The sequence below is a fragment of the Rhipicephalus microplus genome, unplaced genomic scaffold, assembly GCF_043290135.1.
Source record: "Rhipicephalus microplus isolate Deutch F79 unplaced genomic scaffold, USDA_Rmic scaffold_184, whole genome shotgun sequence".
Lineage (NCBI taxonomy): Eukaryota > Metazoa > Arthropoda > Arachnida > Ixodida > Ixodidae > Rhipicephalus > Rhipicephalus microplus.
In genome coordinates, this window is record NW_027464755.1 from 67,642 (window position 1) to 80,175 (window position 12,534).

The following is a 12,534-nucleotide window of genomic DNA, read 5'->3' on the forward strand; positions in this document are numbered from 1 at the left end:
ACTGCCGACATAACAGTAAACGGACCTTTATACTTGTGTTGTTTCTCTGGAACACATACTTTGATTCTTCGGCCAACCTAAATGACTGAAGGTTTGGCTCCTCGCTTATGATCGACACAATTCTTCATGCACTTCTGCCCATGAAAAACTCTTGTCCTTATGGTATTGTCCGAAAATGACCTCAAAGTAGAAGGCAACAACAGATCAGTTATGTCAACCGCTGTGCGAAGTTGATGCTTATGAAGTAACATCGCGGAGGACAATACCGTAGTGGCCTGAGCAGAAAAACGGTAACTACCAAAGTACTCCGTAGTTGCTTTCTTTAGAGGACGGTGTTTTAGTTGGGCTAGTTGAATGTACTTTTTCAGGGCCCTGTTGAACTGCTCGACCTGCCCATCGGCTTCAGAATAGTAGTTGGAAAAACAGAGGTGTTGAATACCTCGTTCGTAAAGAAAAGTTTCAAACTGACGAGACCTAAACTGGGGTCGTGGTCTGTTAATAAGCATGCTAAAAACCCTTCACGGCAGAAGACTGAAGTTAAGAAGATGATGACTGCATCAGATGCAACGTCTCAAACAAAACAAACCTCAGGCCATTTGGAGTAATAGGCAGTCAAAGTGACTGCAAAGCTACAATCTAAGGGAACATTTGAAAGAGGACCAATAATGTCCATGCGTAACTTCTCCCACGGTTTCTCAGGAAAAAGAACTGGTTGTAGCGGTGCAAGGACAGGTTTCGCCGATTTGTCGGCAGCTTGACAGATGCAACTGTTCCGAACCAAACCTTTCACTTGTTTGTCAATGCACAGTCACCAATACCTGTCACGAAGCAGCTGCTTTGTACGAATCATGCCTGGATGATTCTCATGGGCTAACTGAATCAATTGCCCCCGGCAAGTTTCTGGAACTGTAACATATTCCCCATGAAAAATAAGCTCATCTGCATAAGACAGTTCGTCTTTCACTGCAAAGTAAGGTACAAGTACTGAAGTCAAATGCTTCTTTAGAGGCCCACCTTCAGCAATGTATTGAATAAGCTGCTGTAAGGTACCATCATTAGCAGTGGCTGTCTGTAATTCTTCCTTATTTAAGCATGCAGCAACTAAAGAAATTATCTTCTTCTAGCGCCTGTGCTGGTGGAAGCTGGACTGGCAGCCGAAATAATGCGTCCGCTACGAATTATCGGCACCTTTGCGATATTGTACAGAAAAGTTATAACAGCCAAGCGCACCATCACGAAGTTTACCAGGGGCTTCGCCCCGCCCCGCGCCAGCTGACAACAAAGTAGTTAAAGCTTGTACTTGAACTGGTATAGCGCATTACGGGGAAGAAGAAACGGCCGAGCAGACCGACGACACAAAAGGACAGAGCGCTAACTGAGCTTTATCGTCAAACTGCATCAAATATGTAGACCCGCGCAAACATACAAAACCACCCTAACGCAACGACAAGATAACACACAACATCGCACCCTCACATATCACAGATTCATAGGCGGTTATCCTGATTAAGGAAGGCCACTTCATGTTCAGATAAAACCAAAGAAGGGGCGCTAATACACGTGCTGCCAGCTCTTTTTTACCACTTCACATTGATCAAACATGGGGGTACATCCACAATCGCGGCAGTGAATTCCAATGTGGTCCTGGATTGCTTTGTGAACATTATAATGGTGCTCTTTTAGCCTTTCATTAAGGCATCGCCCCGTTTGGCTGAAATACCACATACCACATGAGAATGGAATCACGTAAACAACCCCCGCTACACACGGCACAGAGTTTTGTGCTTAGTTGCGCAACCAGTGGTACGTGATTTGAGAGGGTTGAATGCTTTGCAAAGCCGCTGTAACTTATCCGGCGCTGAAAACACCACTTTGACGCTGCATTTCTCCCCTATCTTTTTTAGCCGGTGGGAAATGTCATGCACGTAGGGTAAAACTACGGGTCTTTTTCGGTCGTTAGATTCCGGCTGAGCCTCGCAGTTGTAGCCTTTCTTTATCTGTTTTAATAGCTTTTCAGCTATAGATGCTAGTAGGATAGCTGGGTACCCAGCACTCAAAAGCCTTTCAACTTGAGCTGCAAAGCTGCGCTGCATGACATGGTGACACGATTTCCTAAGAGGATTGATGAGAGAAAGATTTGTGATGCTGCGCTTAACTAACTTGGAATGGGAAGAGTCATAGGGTAAAAGGGGTTTTCCATTTCTAGGTTCAAATAGCCAGCACGCATGGTCAGGTGAAAAAATTAAATTCAAATCTAAAAAGCGTAAGCTATTGTCAACTGGCAACTCACGAGTCAATAAAAGCGGTCAGTAAAAGAGCACCATTATAGTGTTCACAAAGCAATCCAGGGCCACATTGGAATACACTGCCGCGATTGTGGATGTACCCCCATGTTTGATCAATGTGAAGTGGTAAAATAGCACCCGTCACAATTAACTCGAGAAATTATAGAAGCGCATTGTATAGCAAGAGCTGGCAGCACGTGTATTAGCGCCCCTTCTTTGGTTTTATCTGAACATGAAGTGGCCTTCCTTAATCAGATTAACCGCCTATGAATCTGTGATATGTGAGGGTGCGATGTTGTGTGTTATCTTGTCGTTGCGTTAGGGTGGTTTTGTATGCTTGCGCCGGTCTACATATTTGATGCAGTTTGACAATAAAGCTCAGTTGGAAGTTAGCGCTCTGTCGTCTTGTGTCGGTCTGCTCGGCCGTTTCTTCTTCCCCGTAATGCGCTATACCAGTTCAAGTACGACGAACCAAGTCGCCCAATCTTCAACACTTGTAGTTAAAGCCTGGTGGTCAGTTCTTAATGTAAAATGCCAACCCCAAAGATACACATGTCATTTTTCTACCGCAGACAAGCAAGAGCTTCATGCTCTCCTGCTGAATACTGGCGTTCCGCCGAGGACAATGTTCTAGATGCAAAAACAACAGCGAGCAGCTGATCTCCTCTTTGTTGTTGGAGCACTGCTTTGATGCCGACATTGGATGCCGACATTGGAACCACCACCGAAAGATTATCAAAAATATTTATGACCGGGCGGTCAGCAAGAGTTTTTTAATCTGGTTGAAACTGGCATTGACCTCAGCAGACCAGTTAAAACTCACCTTGCTGGAGCATGCGGTGCAGAGGCTCAACAACATCAGCATAATGTGGTAGAAACTTTGCGTAATATCCAACCAATGCCAAGGATTGGAGATTTTTAACATCAGTGGGAACAGGGGTATCAAGTATGGCAGCGACCTTAGACTCAACCGGCGATAACCCGCGAGCACTTATGTTATGACCTAAGAATGCGATTTCAGTAGCACCAAATACACACTTGTCATTAAGCTTCATGCCACAGGGATCTATTTTAGACAAGGCACCTTTCAAGTGCACATCGTGCTCTTCCCGATTACCGCCCCAAACTAAAATGTTGTCTAAGTAACAGACAACACCTGGGCACCTCTCAGTACATCGCTCATAATTTTTTGGAAAATAGCTGGCCCAGATGCCAGCTCGAAGCATACTCTGCGAAATCTGTAAAGCCCTTGATGAGTTAGAAAAGTAGTATGGTCACGACTCTCCTCCGCTAACTCAACCTGATGGTATGCGGATGCAATACTGTTAACTGTTGTAAGAGTTCCTCGATGTGGGGTAGAGGAAACCCGTCCACCACAGTAGCCTTGTTCGGCTCATGGAGATTGACGCACAGTCGGATGGAATTGTCCTTCTTGAGGACGACGACCAAGGGAGACACCCAGTCCAAAGCATCCACCCTCTCAATGGTGACACTCAACTCTAGTCGTTGCAGCTCATCCGCGACTTGTTACCTCGGCAAGAAGGGAAGACGACGCAGTTTGGCCGCCACTGGCTGCAGACCAGGTCGACACTTCACACGCTGAATGTAATTCAGGACCCTGCCGATGTACGACGAAAACAGGGGGTGATACACCGGTGACGCATTCGCCGGAACCGCCGAGGAGTCGACGAGAGAACAAGTGAGGGTCTCGCCTCTGATGATTATTTTCAGAGCTCAGATGACATGACATCTATTTCCAGGAGCGAGCTGCAGAACCATTGATCTATACGGTTAGATGGAGAAGTCCAACAGTGGTGACCGTTTCGTCCACTTGCAGGACAGCAACTATATTGGTCACCGTCGATGTGCCTTGATGACCGGTCGGGTCCTTAGTAGTGCGGCAGACCCGCACGAAGTGTCCTCGACGTCTGCACCGCGAATACCTTGGGCTCCTGGCAGGGCATGCGGCAAAGTTCGCCCAATGCTGCGTTTACCTGCAGCGGTGGCAGGCATCCGCGCGTGCTGGTGGCGAAGCTAGAGAGGACGTGTCCGCAGCAGCGCAGGGCGAGGATGTGCACACAGGAGAAGTCCTGTCGGCGCCATCTTGCACCGGACCTTGGGGAGGACTGCCCCCATTCGGTCTGGCATCTTGAATAGGGCGCGACGACACTGCGTCGACTTGCGCTCCAGATAACTGGCAACGCGCAGTCGACGCGCTCCTTTTTTCTTGCTACGTCGAGCGCCTTCTGTACGGAGTAGTCCTTGCCCATCTTGAAGAAAGTTCTTTGTAGGTGCGGCGACGTGATGCCAGAGACGATCTGGTCGAAAGCGAGGATGTCGCCCGACGCGCCGAAATCACAAAGCTTGGCTACTCGGCACACCTCCTGTATAAATTTTACCGCCGGCTGGTCCGAGCCCTGACGCAGGGCTTTGAAGTAGGCGCGCAAACACGGCGGGTCCGATGGAGGGTCAAAGATTTCATTAAGCAGCACAAGGGCTGCGTCGTACACATTCGAACACGTCTCCTGAGTTGGCCGGACGGCTCCCAGCTCATCTTCGGCGGCCTGCAGGTAAGTGTTAAGTCCCTCGACGCCCAAGGCGTGCAGGAGCAGCGCCTTCTTCTTCTCCGGGATGGCATCCCTAGCAGCGGCATCAATGTAAATTTGAAGAACCGTACCCCATTGTCGCCATGAAATAGGAGGCACTGCAGGAGCTCGGATGGAGGTATCGCAGCGTACATGCTTGCCGAAGAGAGCATCGAGACGGCAGTTCAGGAGAGACGCGCACATAGGTAGGCCTCGTGACTGGAGTGGCACGAAGTGTCAAAAAGTGAGAATGTAAGCAGGAAATACAGTAGTGGTGGGACAGCTTGCACGGGTGCTGAGTCGACAGCATGATGAAAAAGGCTGAATGCCCACCTTGACGCCTGATGCACGTGGATTGATGATCCTTGTCGCCAAAATGTATCATGCGGCGAACGTGCCGCACGAAGAACACAGTGGGCACGGCGCTGAAGCGCTGGCCGACACGAGGTACGCAGCAGCTGGTAGCCAAGCAAGAACTACTTTATTATGTACAATGCCGCGCTTATGTACACATGGTTGCGCCCCCTGAGAGGCTTTACATGAAACCGAATCTGGCAACCATGAAAACTAAACCGAAACACCACAAAAATGAAAGAAGTTATGCAAAGCAAACTGGTATTTACCTACTTCTTTCTGCTACTGCTTGAGTCTCATGATAAACCTGTATTTATTTTAGCAAGCAGACGTGAAAATAATTGCAGAGTTTATAAAGTAGTTAAAGAGAAACAATGGCTTCGGTTATATTGATAAACTGCTTTTTGAGAACTCTGATGCCATAAGTTTCTCTGTCATAAATCCAATATTAACAGGGAAAATAAAGGTTGAAGTTTCATTTTTGAATGTCGCACCGAAATCTTTGAGTGTGACATAAATTCAAAGAATTTCATTCACTTATTCATTTATTGTATATTGGTGACACAAGCTCAATGAAATTTTCTAAAGCTTTGTATGCTTGGTTTATGACATTCTTAATTTTCATTGAGTAGAAGCTATGTAGGACCCTATAGATGCCTTGAAAATCGCTTGCAGTTTGACTTGTCTTTTCTAGGCGAAAGTTTGCTGAAATAACGAGTTGCGTCTTCAACGGACTGACTGAAGTCTTTGTTGCTGTGATGACCACGTCAGAGTGTTATGTTGTCACGCGCTAACCCTAAATCGCCCACCACACACCGCTACGTCTTGCCACTCCTTCCAACCAGCCCGAACTCTCCCTTCCCCACACACGCAACCCCCACCACTCCAGTCCCAATGATGATGACGACGCAGTCACGTAGTGCCCTCTCTCGGCCAAGTCCCGATGATGATGACGCCGTCACGTAACGCCCTCTCTCGGCCACTCTCACAGGTCCCCCCCCCCTCAAAATGTGAAGCCACCACTACACATCGCCTGCAGCGTCATGGTACAGTGTCAGCTGATCTGCGTGTCTCACACCGTGGCGACAACCCGTTTTGGGGTCCACTAGAACAAAGTCATTCTGTCCCACACGTCTCACTGCCCGAAAGGGACCGGAACGTCGGGGTGCAAGCTTCGAGGAGAAGCCCTTGGTGGCATCGCTGAGGGAGTGGCTTTCGAGCAGAACAAGATCACCCTCCTGTATTGTCAGTGGCCGCCTGTGCTGGTCGTAGCGAGTCTTCTGAGCGCGCCACATGTGGTTTTGGTGTGTCCTGGAGAAGTCAAGCACCTCCTGCAGACACTTGGAGACCTCAGTAGCAAATGCACGGTATGCTGTCGCAGGAGGCTCCGCGTCGTCTTTGGCCTCAGCCTGTGTCCATGGGGTTCTCAGCTCCCGGCCATAACAGAGGAAGGCAGGCGTGTAGCCCGTGACAACGCTTTCAGCCGTGCGCATGGCCAGGGCGATTTCAGGGATGTGCTGGTCCCAGTCTTTGTGGTTGGAACAATAAGCCCTAAGGCACTGCTTGATAATGCCGTTGTGGCGCTCCACCATTTGCCCGGCAGGGCGGTACGGAACAGTGTGTCGGTCTTGTATGCCCCAATGCTCAAGGAGGCCCTTCCACAACCTGCTTACAAACGGCTTTCCACTATCACTTGAAATGGAGGCAGGTGTGCCATGTCTGCAAAAAACCTGGATCATGCAGGCCACCACACTTTTGCTGTTTGCTGCCCGCAATGGAAAAAGTTCAATGAACTTGGTGAACTTGTCAATCACCACGAGAAGGTACTTGTGGCGTCGAGGTGTCATAGGCAAGGGCCCAATTATGTCCACGCTGAGCTGTTCCATAGGGGCAGTGGCCCATTGACTGCTCATCAGCCCTTCTGGCTTCTGCCGGTGGGCTTTGGTGCGCTGACAAACCTGGCAGCATCGCACATACTTGGATATGTCCGAGCGCATACCCAGCCACACGAAATTCTGAGAAACGCGTTTGAGGGTCTTAAAAAAGCCGGAGTGGCCGCTAATCGGGTGGTCATGGGACAGTCGCAGGACCAAGTTGCAGAGATGGTTTGGTAGCCAAGGTACTTTCCTGTTCCCTCGGTGCTGTACAAGCAACCCACTCTCTTCCATCTCGGTCGTCTCCGCCAGGTCTTTTATCAAGGGTTGATCACTGTCAGTGGGCGGAAGCTTTCCTCCCTTCATCACTGTTCGTAGTTTTGACAGTATGGGGTCCTGCTCTTGTTCCTGGGCGAGGAGCCCTGCATCATTCAAGACAGTAGTGTCGTCCACTTCAGATGCTACAGCAGCTGCCTCAAAGCTGATTTGTGGGCTGGGCTCTGGAACAGCCATAGGGAACAGCGTCTCGTGTAGACTCGGGCTTGGAACTTCCTGGTGCTGAAGGGGAGCTCTGCTCAAGGCGTCGGCTGGCACATTTGCAAGACCCCGCCTGTGCTTGATTCTGCAGTTGAAACCTTGCAGCCGCAAAACCCAACGCTTTACACGTGGTGAGGCCTGGTCTGTGTGAACATCCAGGATAGTGAGGAGTGATCACAGTGTACCTCAAACTCGGTGAATTCAAGGTATGGTCGGAACTTGTCCACTGCCCACACCACAGCCAGACACTCCCATTCTTGCACTGTATAGCGCTGCTCTGCCTCAGTGAGTACCCTGCTAATGAAGCTTATTGGACGCAGTTGAGCATCACTCTCGGCTGCCTGCAGAAGCACCGCTGCAATGCCGACTCCACTGGCGTCTGTTTCCACCACGAATGGTCTGTTGAGGTCCGGCAAGTTTACAACAACATCGTCGGCCAGGGACTGCTTAAGTGCTCTAAAGGCTTCCTCTTGCTGCAGCTCCCACCGCCAACGTTGCTTTTTCTTAAGGAGTTCTGTGAGTGGACGTGCAGTGATAGAAAACTGAGGTATGAACCCTCTGTAATAGCCTGCTAGTCCCAGGAAGGCCTGCAGCTGTTTGAGTGTTGTTGGTTGAGGATAGTCCAGCACCGCTCGCACTTTTTCCTTGTCGGGCCTACACTGCCCGGGGGATATTTCATGGCCAAGGAACTTAAGGTATTGACAGCACACGTGCACCTTCTCTGGGTTAATGGTCAGCTGTGCCGAACTTATCCGCTTCAACACCTCCCGAACATGCTCAAGATGATCCTCTAGGGTCTCCGAATACACCAGGACATCATCAAGAAACGCCATGGCAAACTGGTGATTAATTCCCTCCAGTAGTCGGTCCATCAGGGTCTGAAACGTGGCAGGACTTCCGGCAACTCCAAAGGGCATTCTCATAAACTCGAAGGTTGCCCGATACCTGTGAGGGTGGCCGAGAGAGGGCGTTACGTGACGGCGTCATCATCATCGGGACTTGGCCGAGAGAGGGCACTACGTGACTGCGTCATCATCATCATTGGGACTGGAGTGGTGGGGGTTGCGTATGTGGGGAAGGGAGAGTTCGGGCTGGTTGGAAGGAGTGGCAAGACGTAGCGGTGTGTGGTGGGCGATTTAGGGTTAGCGCGTGACAAGTGGGGGCTCGTCCGGGATGGCTTCAGGCCCGACAACAGCAGCGGACGACATGCCTAGGCTCCAAGGTCTCGTTGAAGAGCTGTTGCTGGGCACCGACGGCTCCGCCATGGAGCGCGAACGAATCGCGGCGGTCGTGCGCGATCGAGTGATGGCGACGCCGCTGCCCACGGCTCCGCACGTGGGAGCATGGACTGGGGCCGCTAACACTGGCGCGGTCCCTTGGGCCACCGACAACTCTGCGCCTCGGCTCGCCGCTGCGCACTTCCCCCGCTACTCCGGTGCTAGAGACTTGCAGTCGCCGGAGGAGTTTCTTGAACGTTTGGAGAACTTCTGCCTCGTGACGGGGGTCGCCGCCGATAAGCGACTGACACACGTGGTACCGGCTGCCCTCGAGGGTGGCGCGAAGTTGTGGTGGCGGTTCGTGCGCGGGTTCGACTCGTGGGAGCAATTCACCGCCGCCTTCCGCTCCGAGTTCTCGTCGATTGACGCGAAGCGTCGCCTGAAGGCGGAGCTCGAACAGCGCACGCAGCACCCGGAAGAAAATTTGAAAGAGTTTATATATGCCATCGCTACTTTTTACGACCGCATCGGGGAAGAAATCTCCGAAGCCGAGAAGGTGCAGCGCGTACTGAGGCAGATGCACCCTCAGTTGCAAGATTTGGCGGAGGGGCATGCCTACAACGACCTCGCCGAGTTGGTGAAGGCAGCCGACGGCCTAATGGAGCGGGCTTGGCGTCGCCTCCAGTACAGACCACCGCCACTCCTTCCAACCAGCCCGAACTCTCCCTTCCCCACACACGCAACCCCCACCACTCCAGTCCCAATGATGATGATGACGCAGTCACGTAGTGCCCTCTCTCGGCCAAGTCCCGATGATGATGACGCCGTCACGTAACGCCCTCTCTCGGCCACCCTCACAATGTGAAGCGTTAATGGCACAACAAATGGCAAAGAAACAAGAAAGACACTTTTTCCTGTCGTTGCTTCTCCGTGCTTTGTTGTATTGTTACTATTTTGTGCAATAATATATGTCTAGTGTATTCTGAAGGTATGCTCTCCACATCATGCTTCGTTTGATAAGTAAGTGTTTGTCGGCGGCTCAAAGCCCCTTTTAGGAAACCTAGCAACACTTACTTGAAAGGTGACAGCATACAGTTTCACAACAGAATAGGTGCTGGAATCGGTGTCCAAATTTTTTTTACTGCCTTGTCATGAATATGAGATGTGGCGCCTGGGTCAAGATGCCACCACTTACCTTCAAGCAAATGTAGCATCCTGCCTTCGCTCAAAATAGTCTTGAATACTTTCTTTGCGATCAACTAAGAAAACAAGATATTCTTTAGTAGCATGCCTTTCATTGAGCAGTTGTAGCATATAGCATATATGCTCCTGCTATTTTGGTCCAGCGTTTCTTGTAAATGGCGAGAAATCCCGCTGTTAAGCTGAGAAATGAATGAAAAGCAGCCACTGCTTCCTTTGTGAGGTGTAACATGTGTGCGTCCTGTTTTTTTACAGAACCTCTGGTCAGGGAGGAAGACCTAATCTTCACGAAAATGCCCACTGAGGACGGTCATGGAGAAACAGGTGTCACTTTTGGACACTACTTCTAAGACACTACTTTTGGACACTACTTCTAAGAAGTCCGCACTAGAGATCTATCGAACTTTTAAGCAGGAAATAGCCAAGGAAAGGATATATGATAATACTCGTGGTAGTTCTCTACTGTTTGAGGCCAGGACGGGAGTATTGCGAACAAAGACATATCGGGCCGAATACGAAGGGGTAGACACGGTATGCAGTGCGTGTGGAGAGGAAGGAGAAACTGCCGAACACTTGACAATGTTCTATCAATGATGGCAAAATAGACTTTAAGCGGGTAGAACTAACTAGAAGGAGGTTATCTGATTGGTGGCTAAAGTCAAGGCACGAGTGAAAATTAAACCCTTCACTGCAAAGTACGAATCCTCAAACTCACTTTTTAAAGAAAAAAAATAAATCTAGTTTTTAGTTCATTAAGTATTACGGCTTGGTGGCGCTAGCCACCGCCCGATCTAAAAGGTACAGTCATATCCATCCATCCGTCCATCTCCATGGGCAGGACTGCCATGGGCGTCATGAATTTTGGCCCGAGGAGCGAGAAGCAGCTGTCTGCCAACAACGAACATGACATGGTGAGTACTGCTTGTGTAACTTAATATCATCCAGTGAATAAAAAAAAAAAAACAGCACACGAATTCCAAAAGGCATTTTGCATTGACAAGAAAGGTGATATCGGTGCGTGACTGTGCCTTCGTCAGTGCTCCTCACCAGGGAATTGGGTATTTGTGAAGTAGATGAATGCTTCTTGACAATTTTTCAGATGCATACAAAGATTTCATGAACAAAAGTTCCATGTCTTGTCTCTCCTTTCACATTGCTTGTGCTATGTATACCCCTGTGTATGGAATGAAACCTTTCTTGATTGTAAGTCGGTACTCGGTCTGTCTCTTTCACTACCCCGTGTTTCATGCTGTTTGTCACTTCGTCGATTATGTACCAATTGGCTCAAAATAAGCGCTCCAGTGCAGTTCCTTTGATATTGTTATTGACAAACTTTGTTTTATCGTGTGGTGCTGCGTTTTCAGGAAAAGTTCTTCTGTTGTGCTGCTCTTATCAGGTGTGGAATGACAACCCTGCTAATTGTGAATCAGTTTCGCAGTCAGGAAAATGTTTTTTTCTGAAGCTAGGGTACGTACAGGTTCTTGAAAACCCTTTAATTTGAAAAATGCATTTTCAAAGCCCTTGGAAGTCTTTTTTTCTCGTCCTTGAAAATCTTTGAATTACCTTAGCACTCCCAATCCACATTGTGGCCTCATTTATGTGGTAGATTGGCATACCTGCCAAGTCTCTCAAATTTCGACCAGTTCTTACCTTTACACGGTTGTCAGGAAAATCTCCCGGAAATTGAAATTTTTTTGTGGGATGTGGCCACATTGACAGAAAGGCAGCCCAATCTGCATTTTATTGTAAAAAATTTAAGAGGTGCTCATCTAAACATTTATTGGGCCACAATTCAGATGCTACAAGCACTTTTCTTCACCGCAACGAGTCGTATGAACTTTAGTCTGAAACCGTGGGAAAAAGGCCGAGAGCAGCGTGCTCGAAGCCTTGGAAGGACGTGTGCGGCCAGTGCACGCACTGACACAACTGCGGTTATCGTTTGTTACAACCGGTGTGGATAGAACCGCGGTTGCTTTTGATATGATCATTTGTGGTGACAACGTAACTGACAGAACTTTGAAACTGCACGTGCGTTCAGTGCATCATTTGAAGCAGCGTTGCTTTCCACAAATGCTTCGGAGAAAATCATGACAGATGCGGTCATAGATTGTAAAAAATGACATGGTTTTGAAGGCACGTGATCAGCCAGCGCACGCAGAATGAAAACCGAACTATCGTTTTCCGCAGCCGATGAGTGCAAATCCGCAGTTGTGCTGAAATGATTATTAGCCGAAGGCACGCGGCTAACGCAGTGGTAGAGCTGATAAAGATGTAAAAAGAAACGCTAAAGGCGTTTTGGCGTTCCTGTCCGAAGAATCTAGTAATGTTGTTCCTTTCAATCTGGGTACATTGGCTATACTTTGGCATTAAGTTTTCAGTTGACCTTATGCGAAGCTTCAACCTGCACTTTTCCGGCAGCCGGCTCATTCACTTGGGTCCTAGGAAAACATATGCACATTCTTTTGACAGAAATAGATTTCGC

General features: G+C 49.1%; 1 protein-coding gene across 1 annotated transcript in view; it reads left to right on the forward strand.

The window, feature by feature from the left end:
* Window positions 1-11,683, forward strand: part of LOC119163001 (uncharacterized) — a 55,216-nt gene extending 43,533 nt beyond the window's left edge. Inside the window, exon 7 of the mRNA XM_075885540.1 lies at window positions 10,308-11,683. Within this exon, the coding sequence (XP_075741655.1) occupies window positions 10,308-10,402 (95 nt within the window). The 3' untranslated portion in view covers window positions 10,403-11,683. The remainder of the gene's footprint in view (window positions 1-10,307) is intronic.
* The last annotated feature ends 851 nt before the right edge of the window (window positions 11,684-12,534 follow it).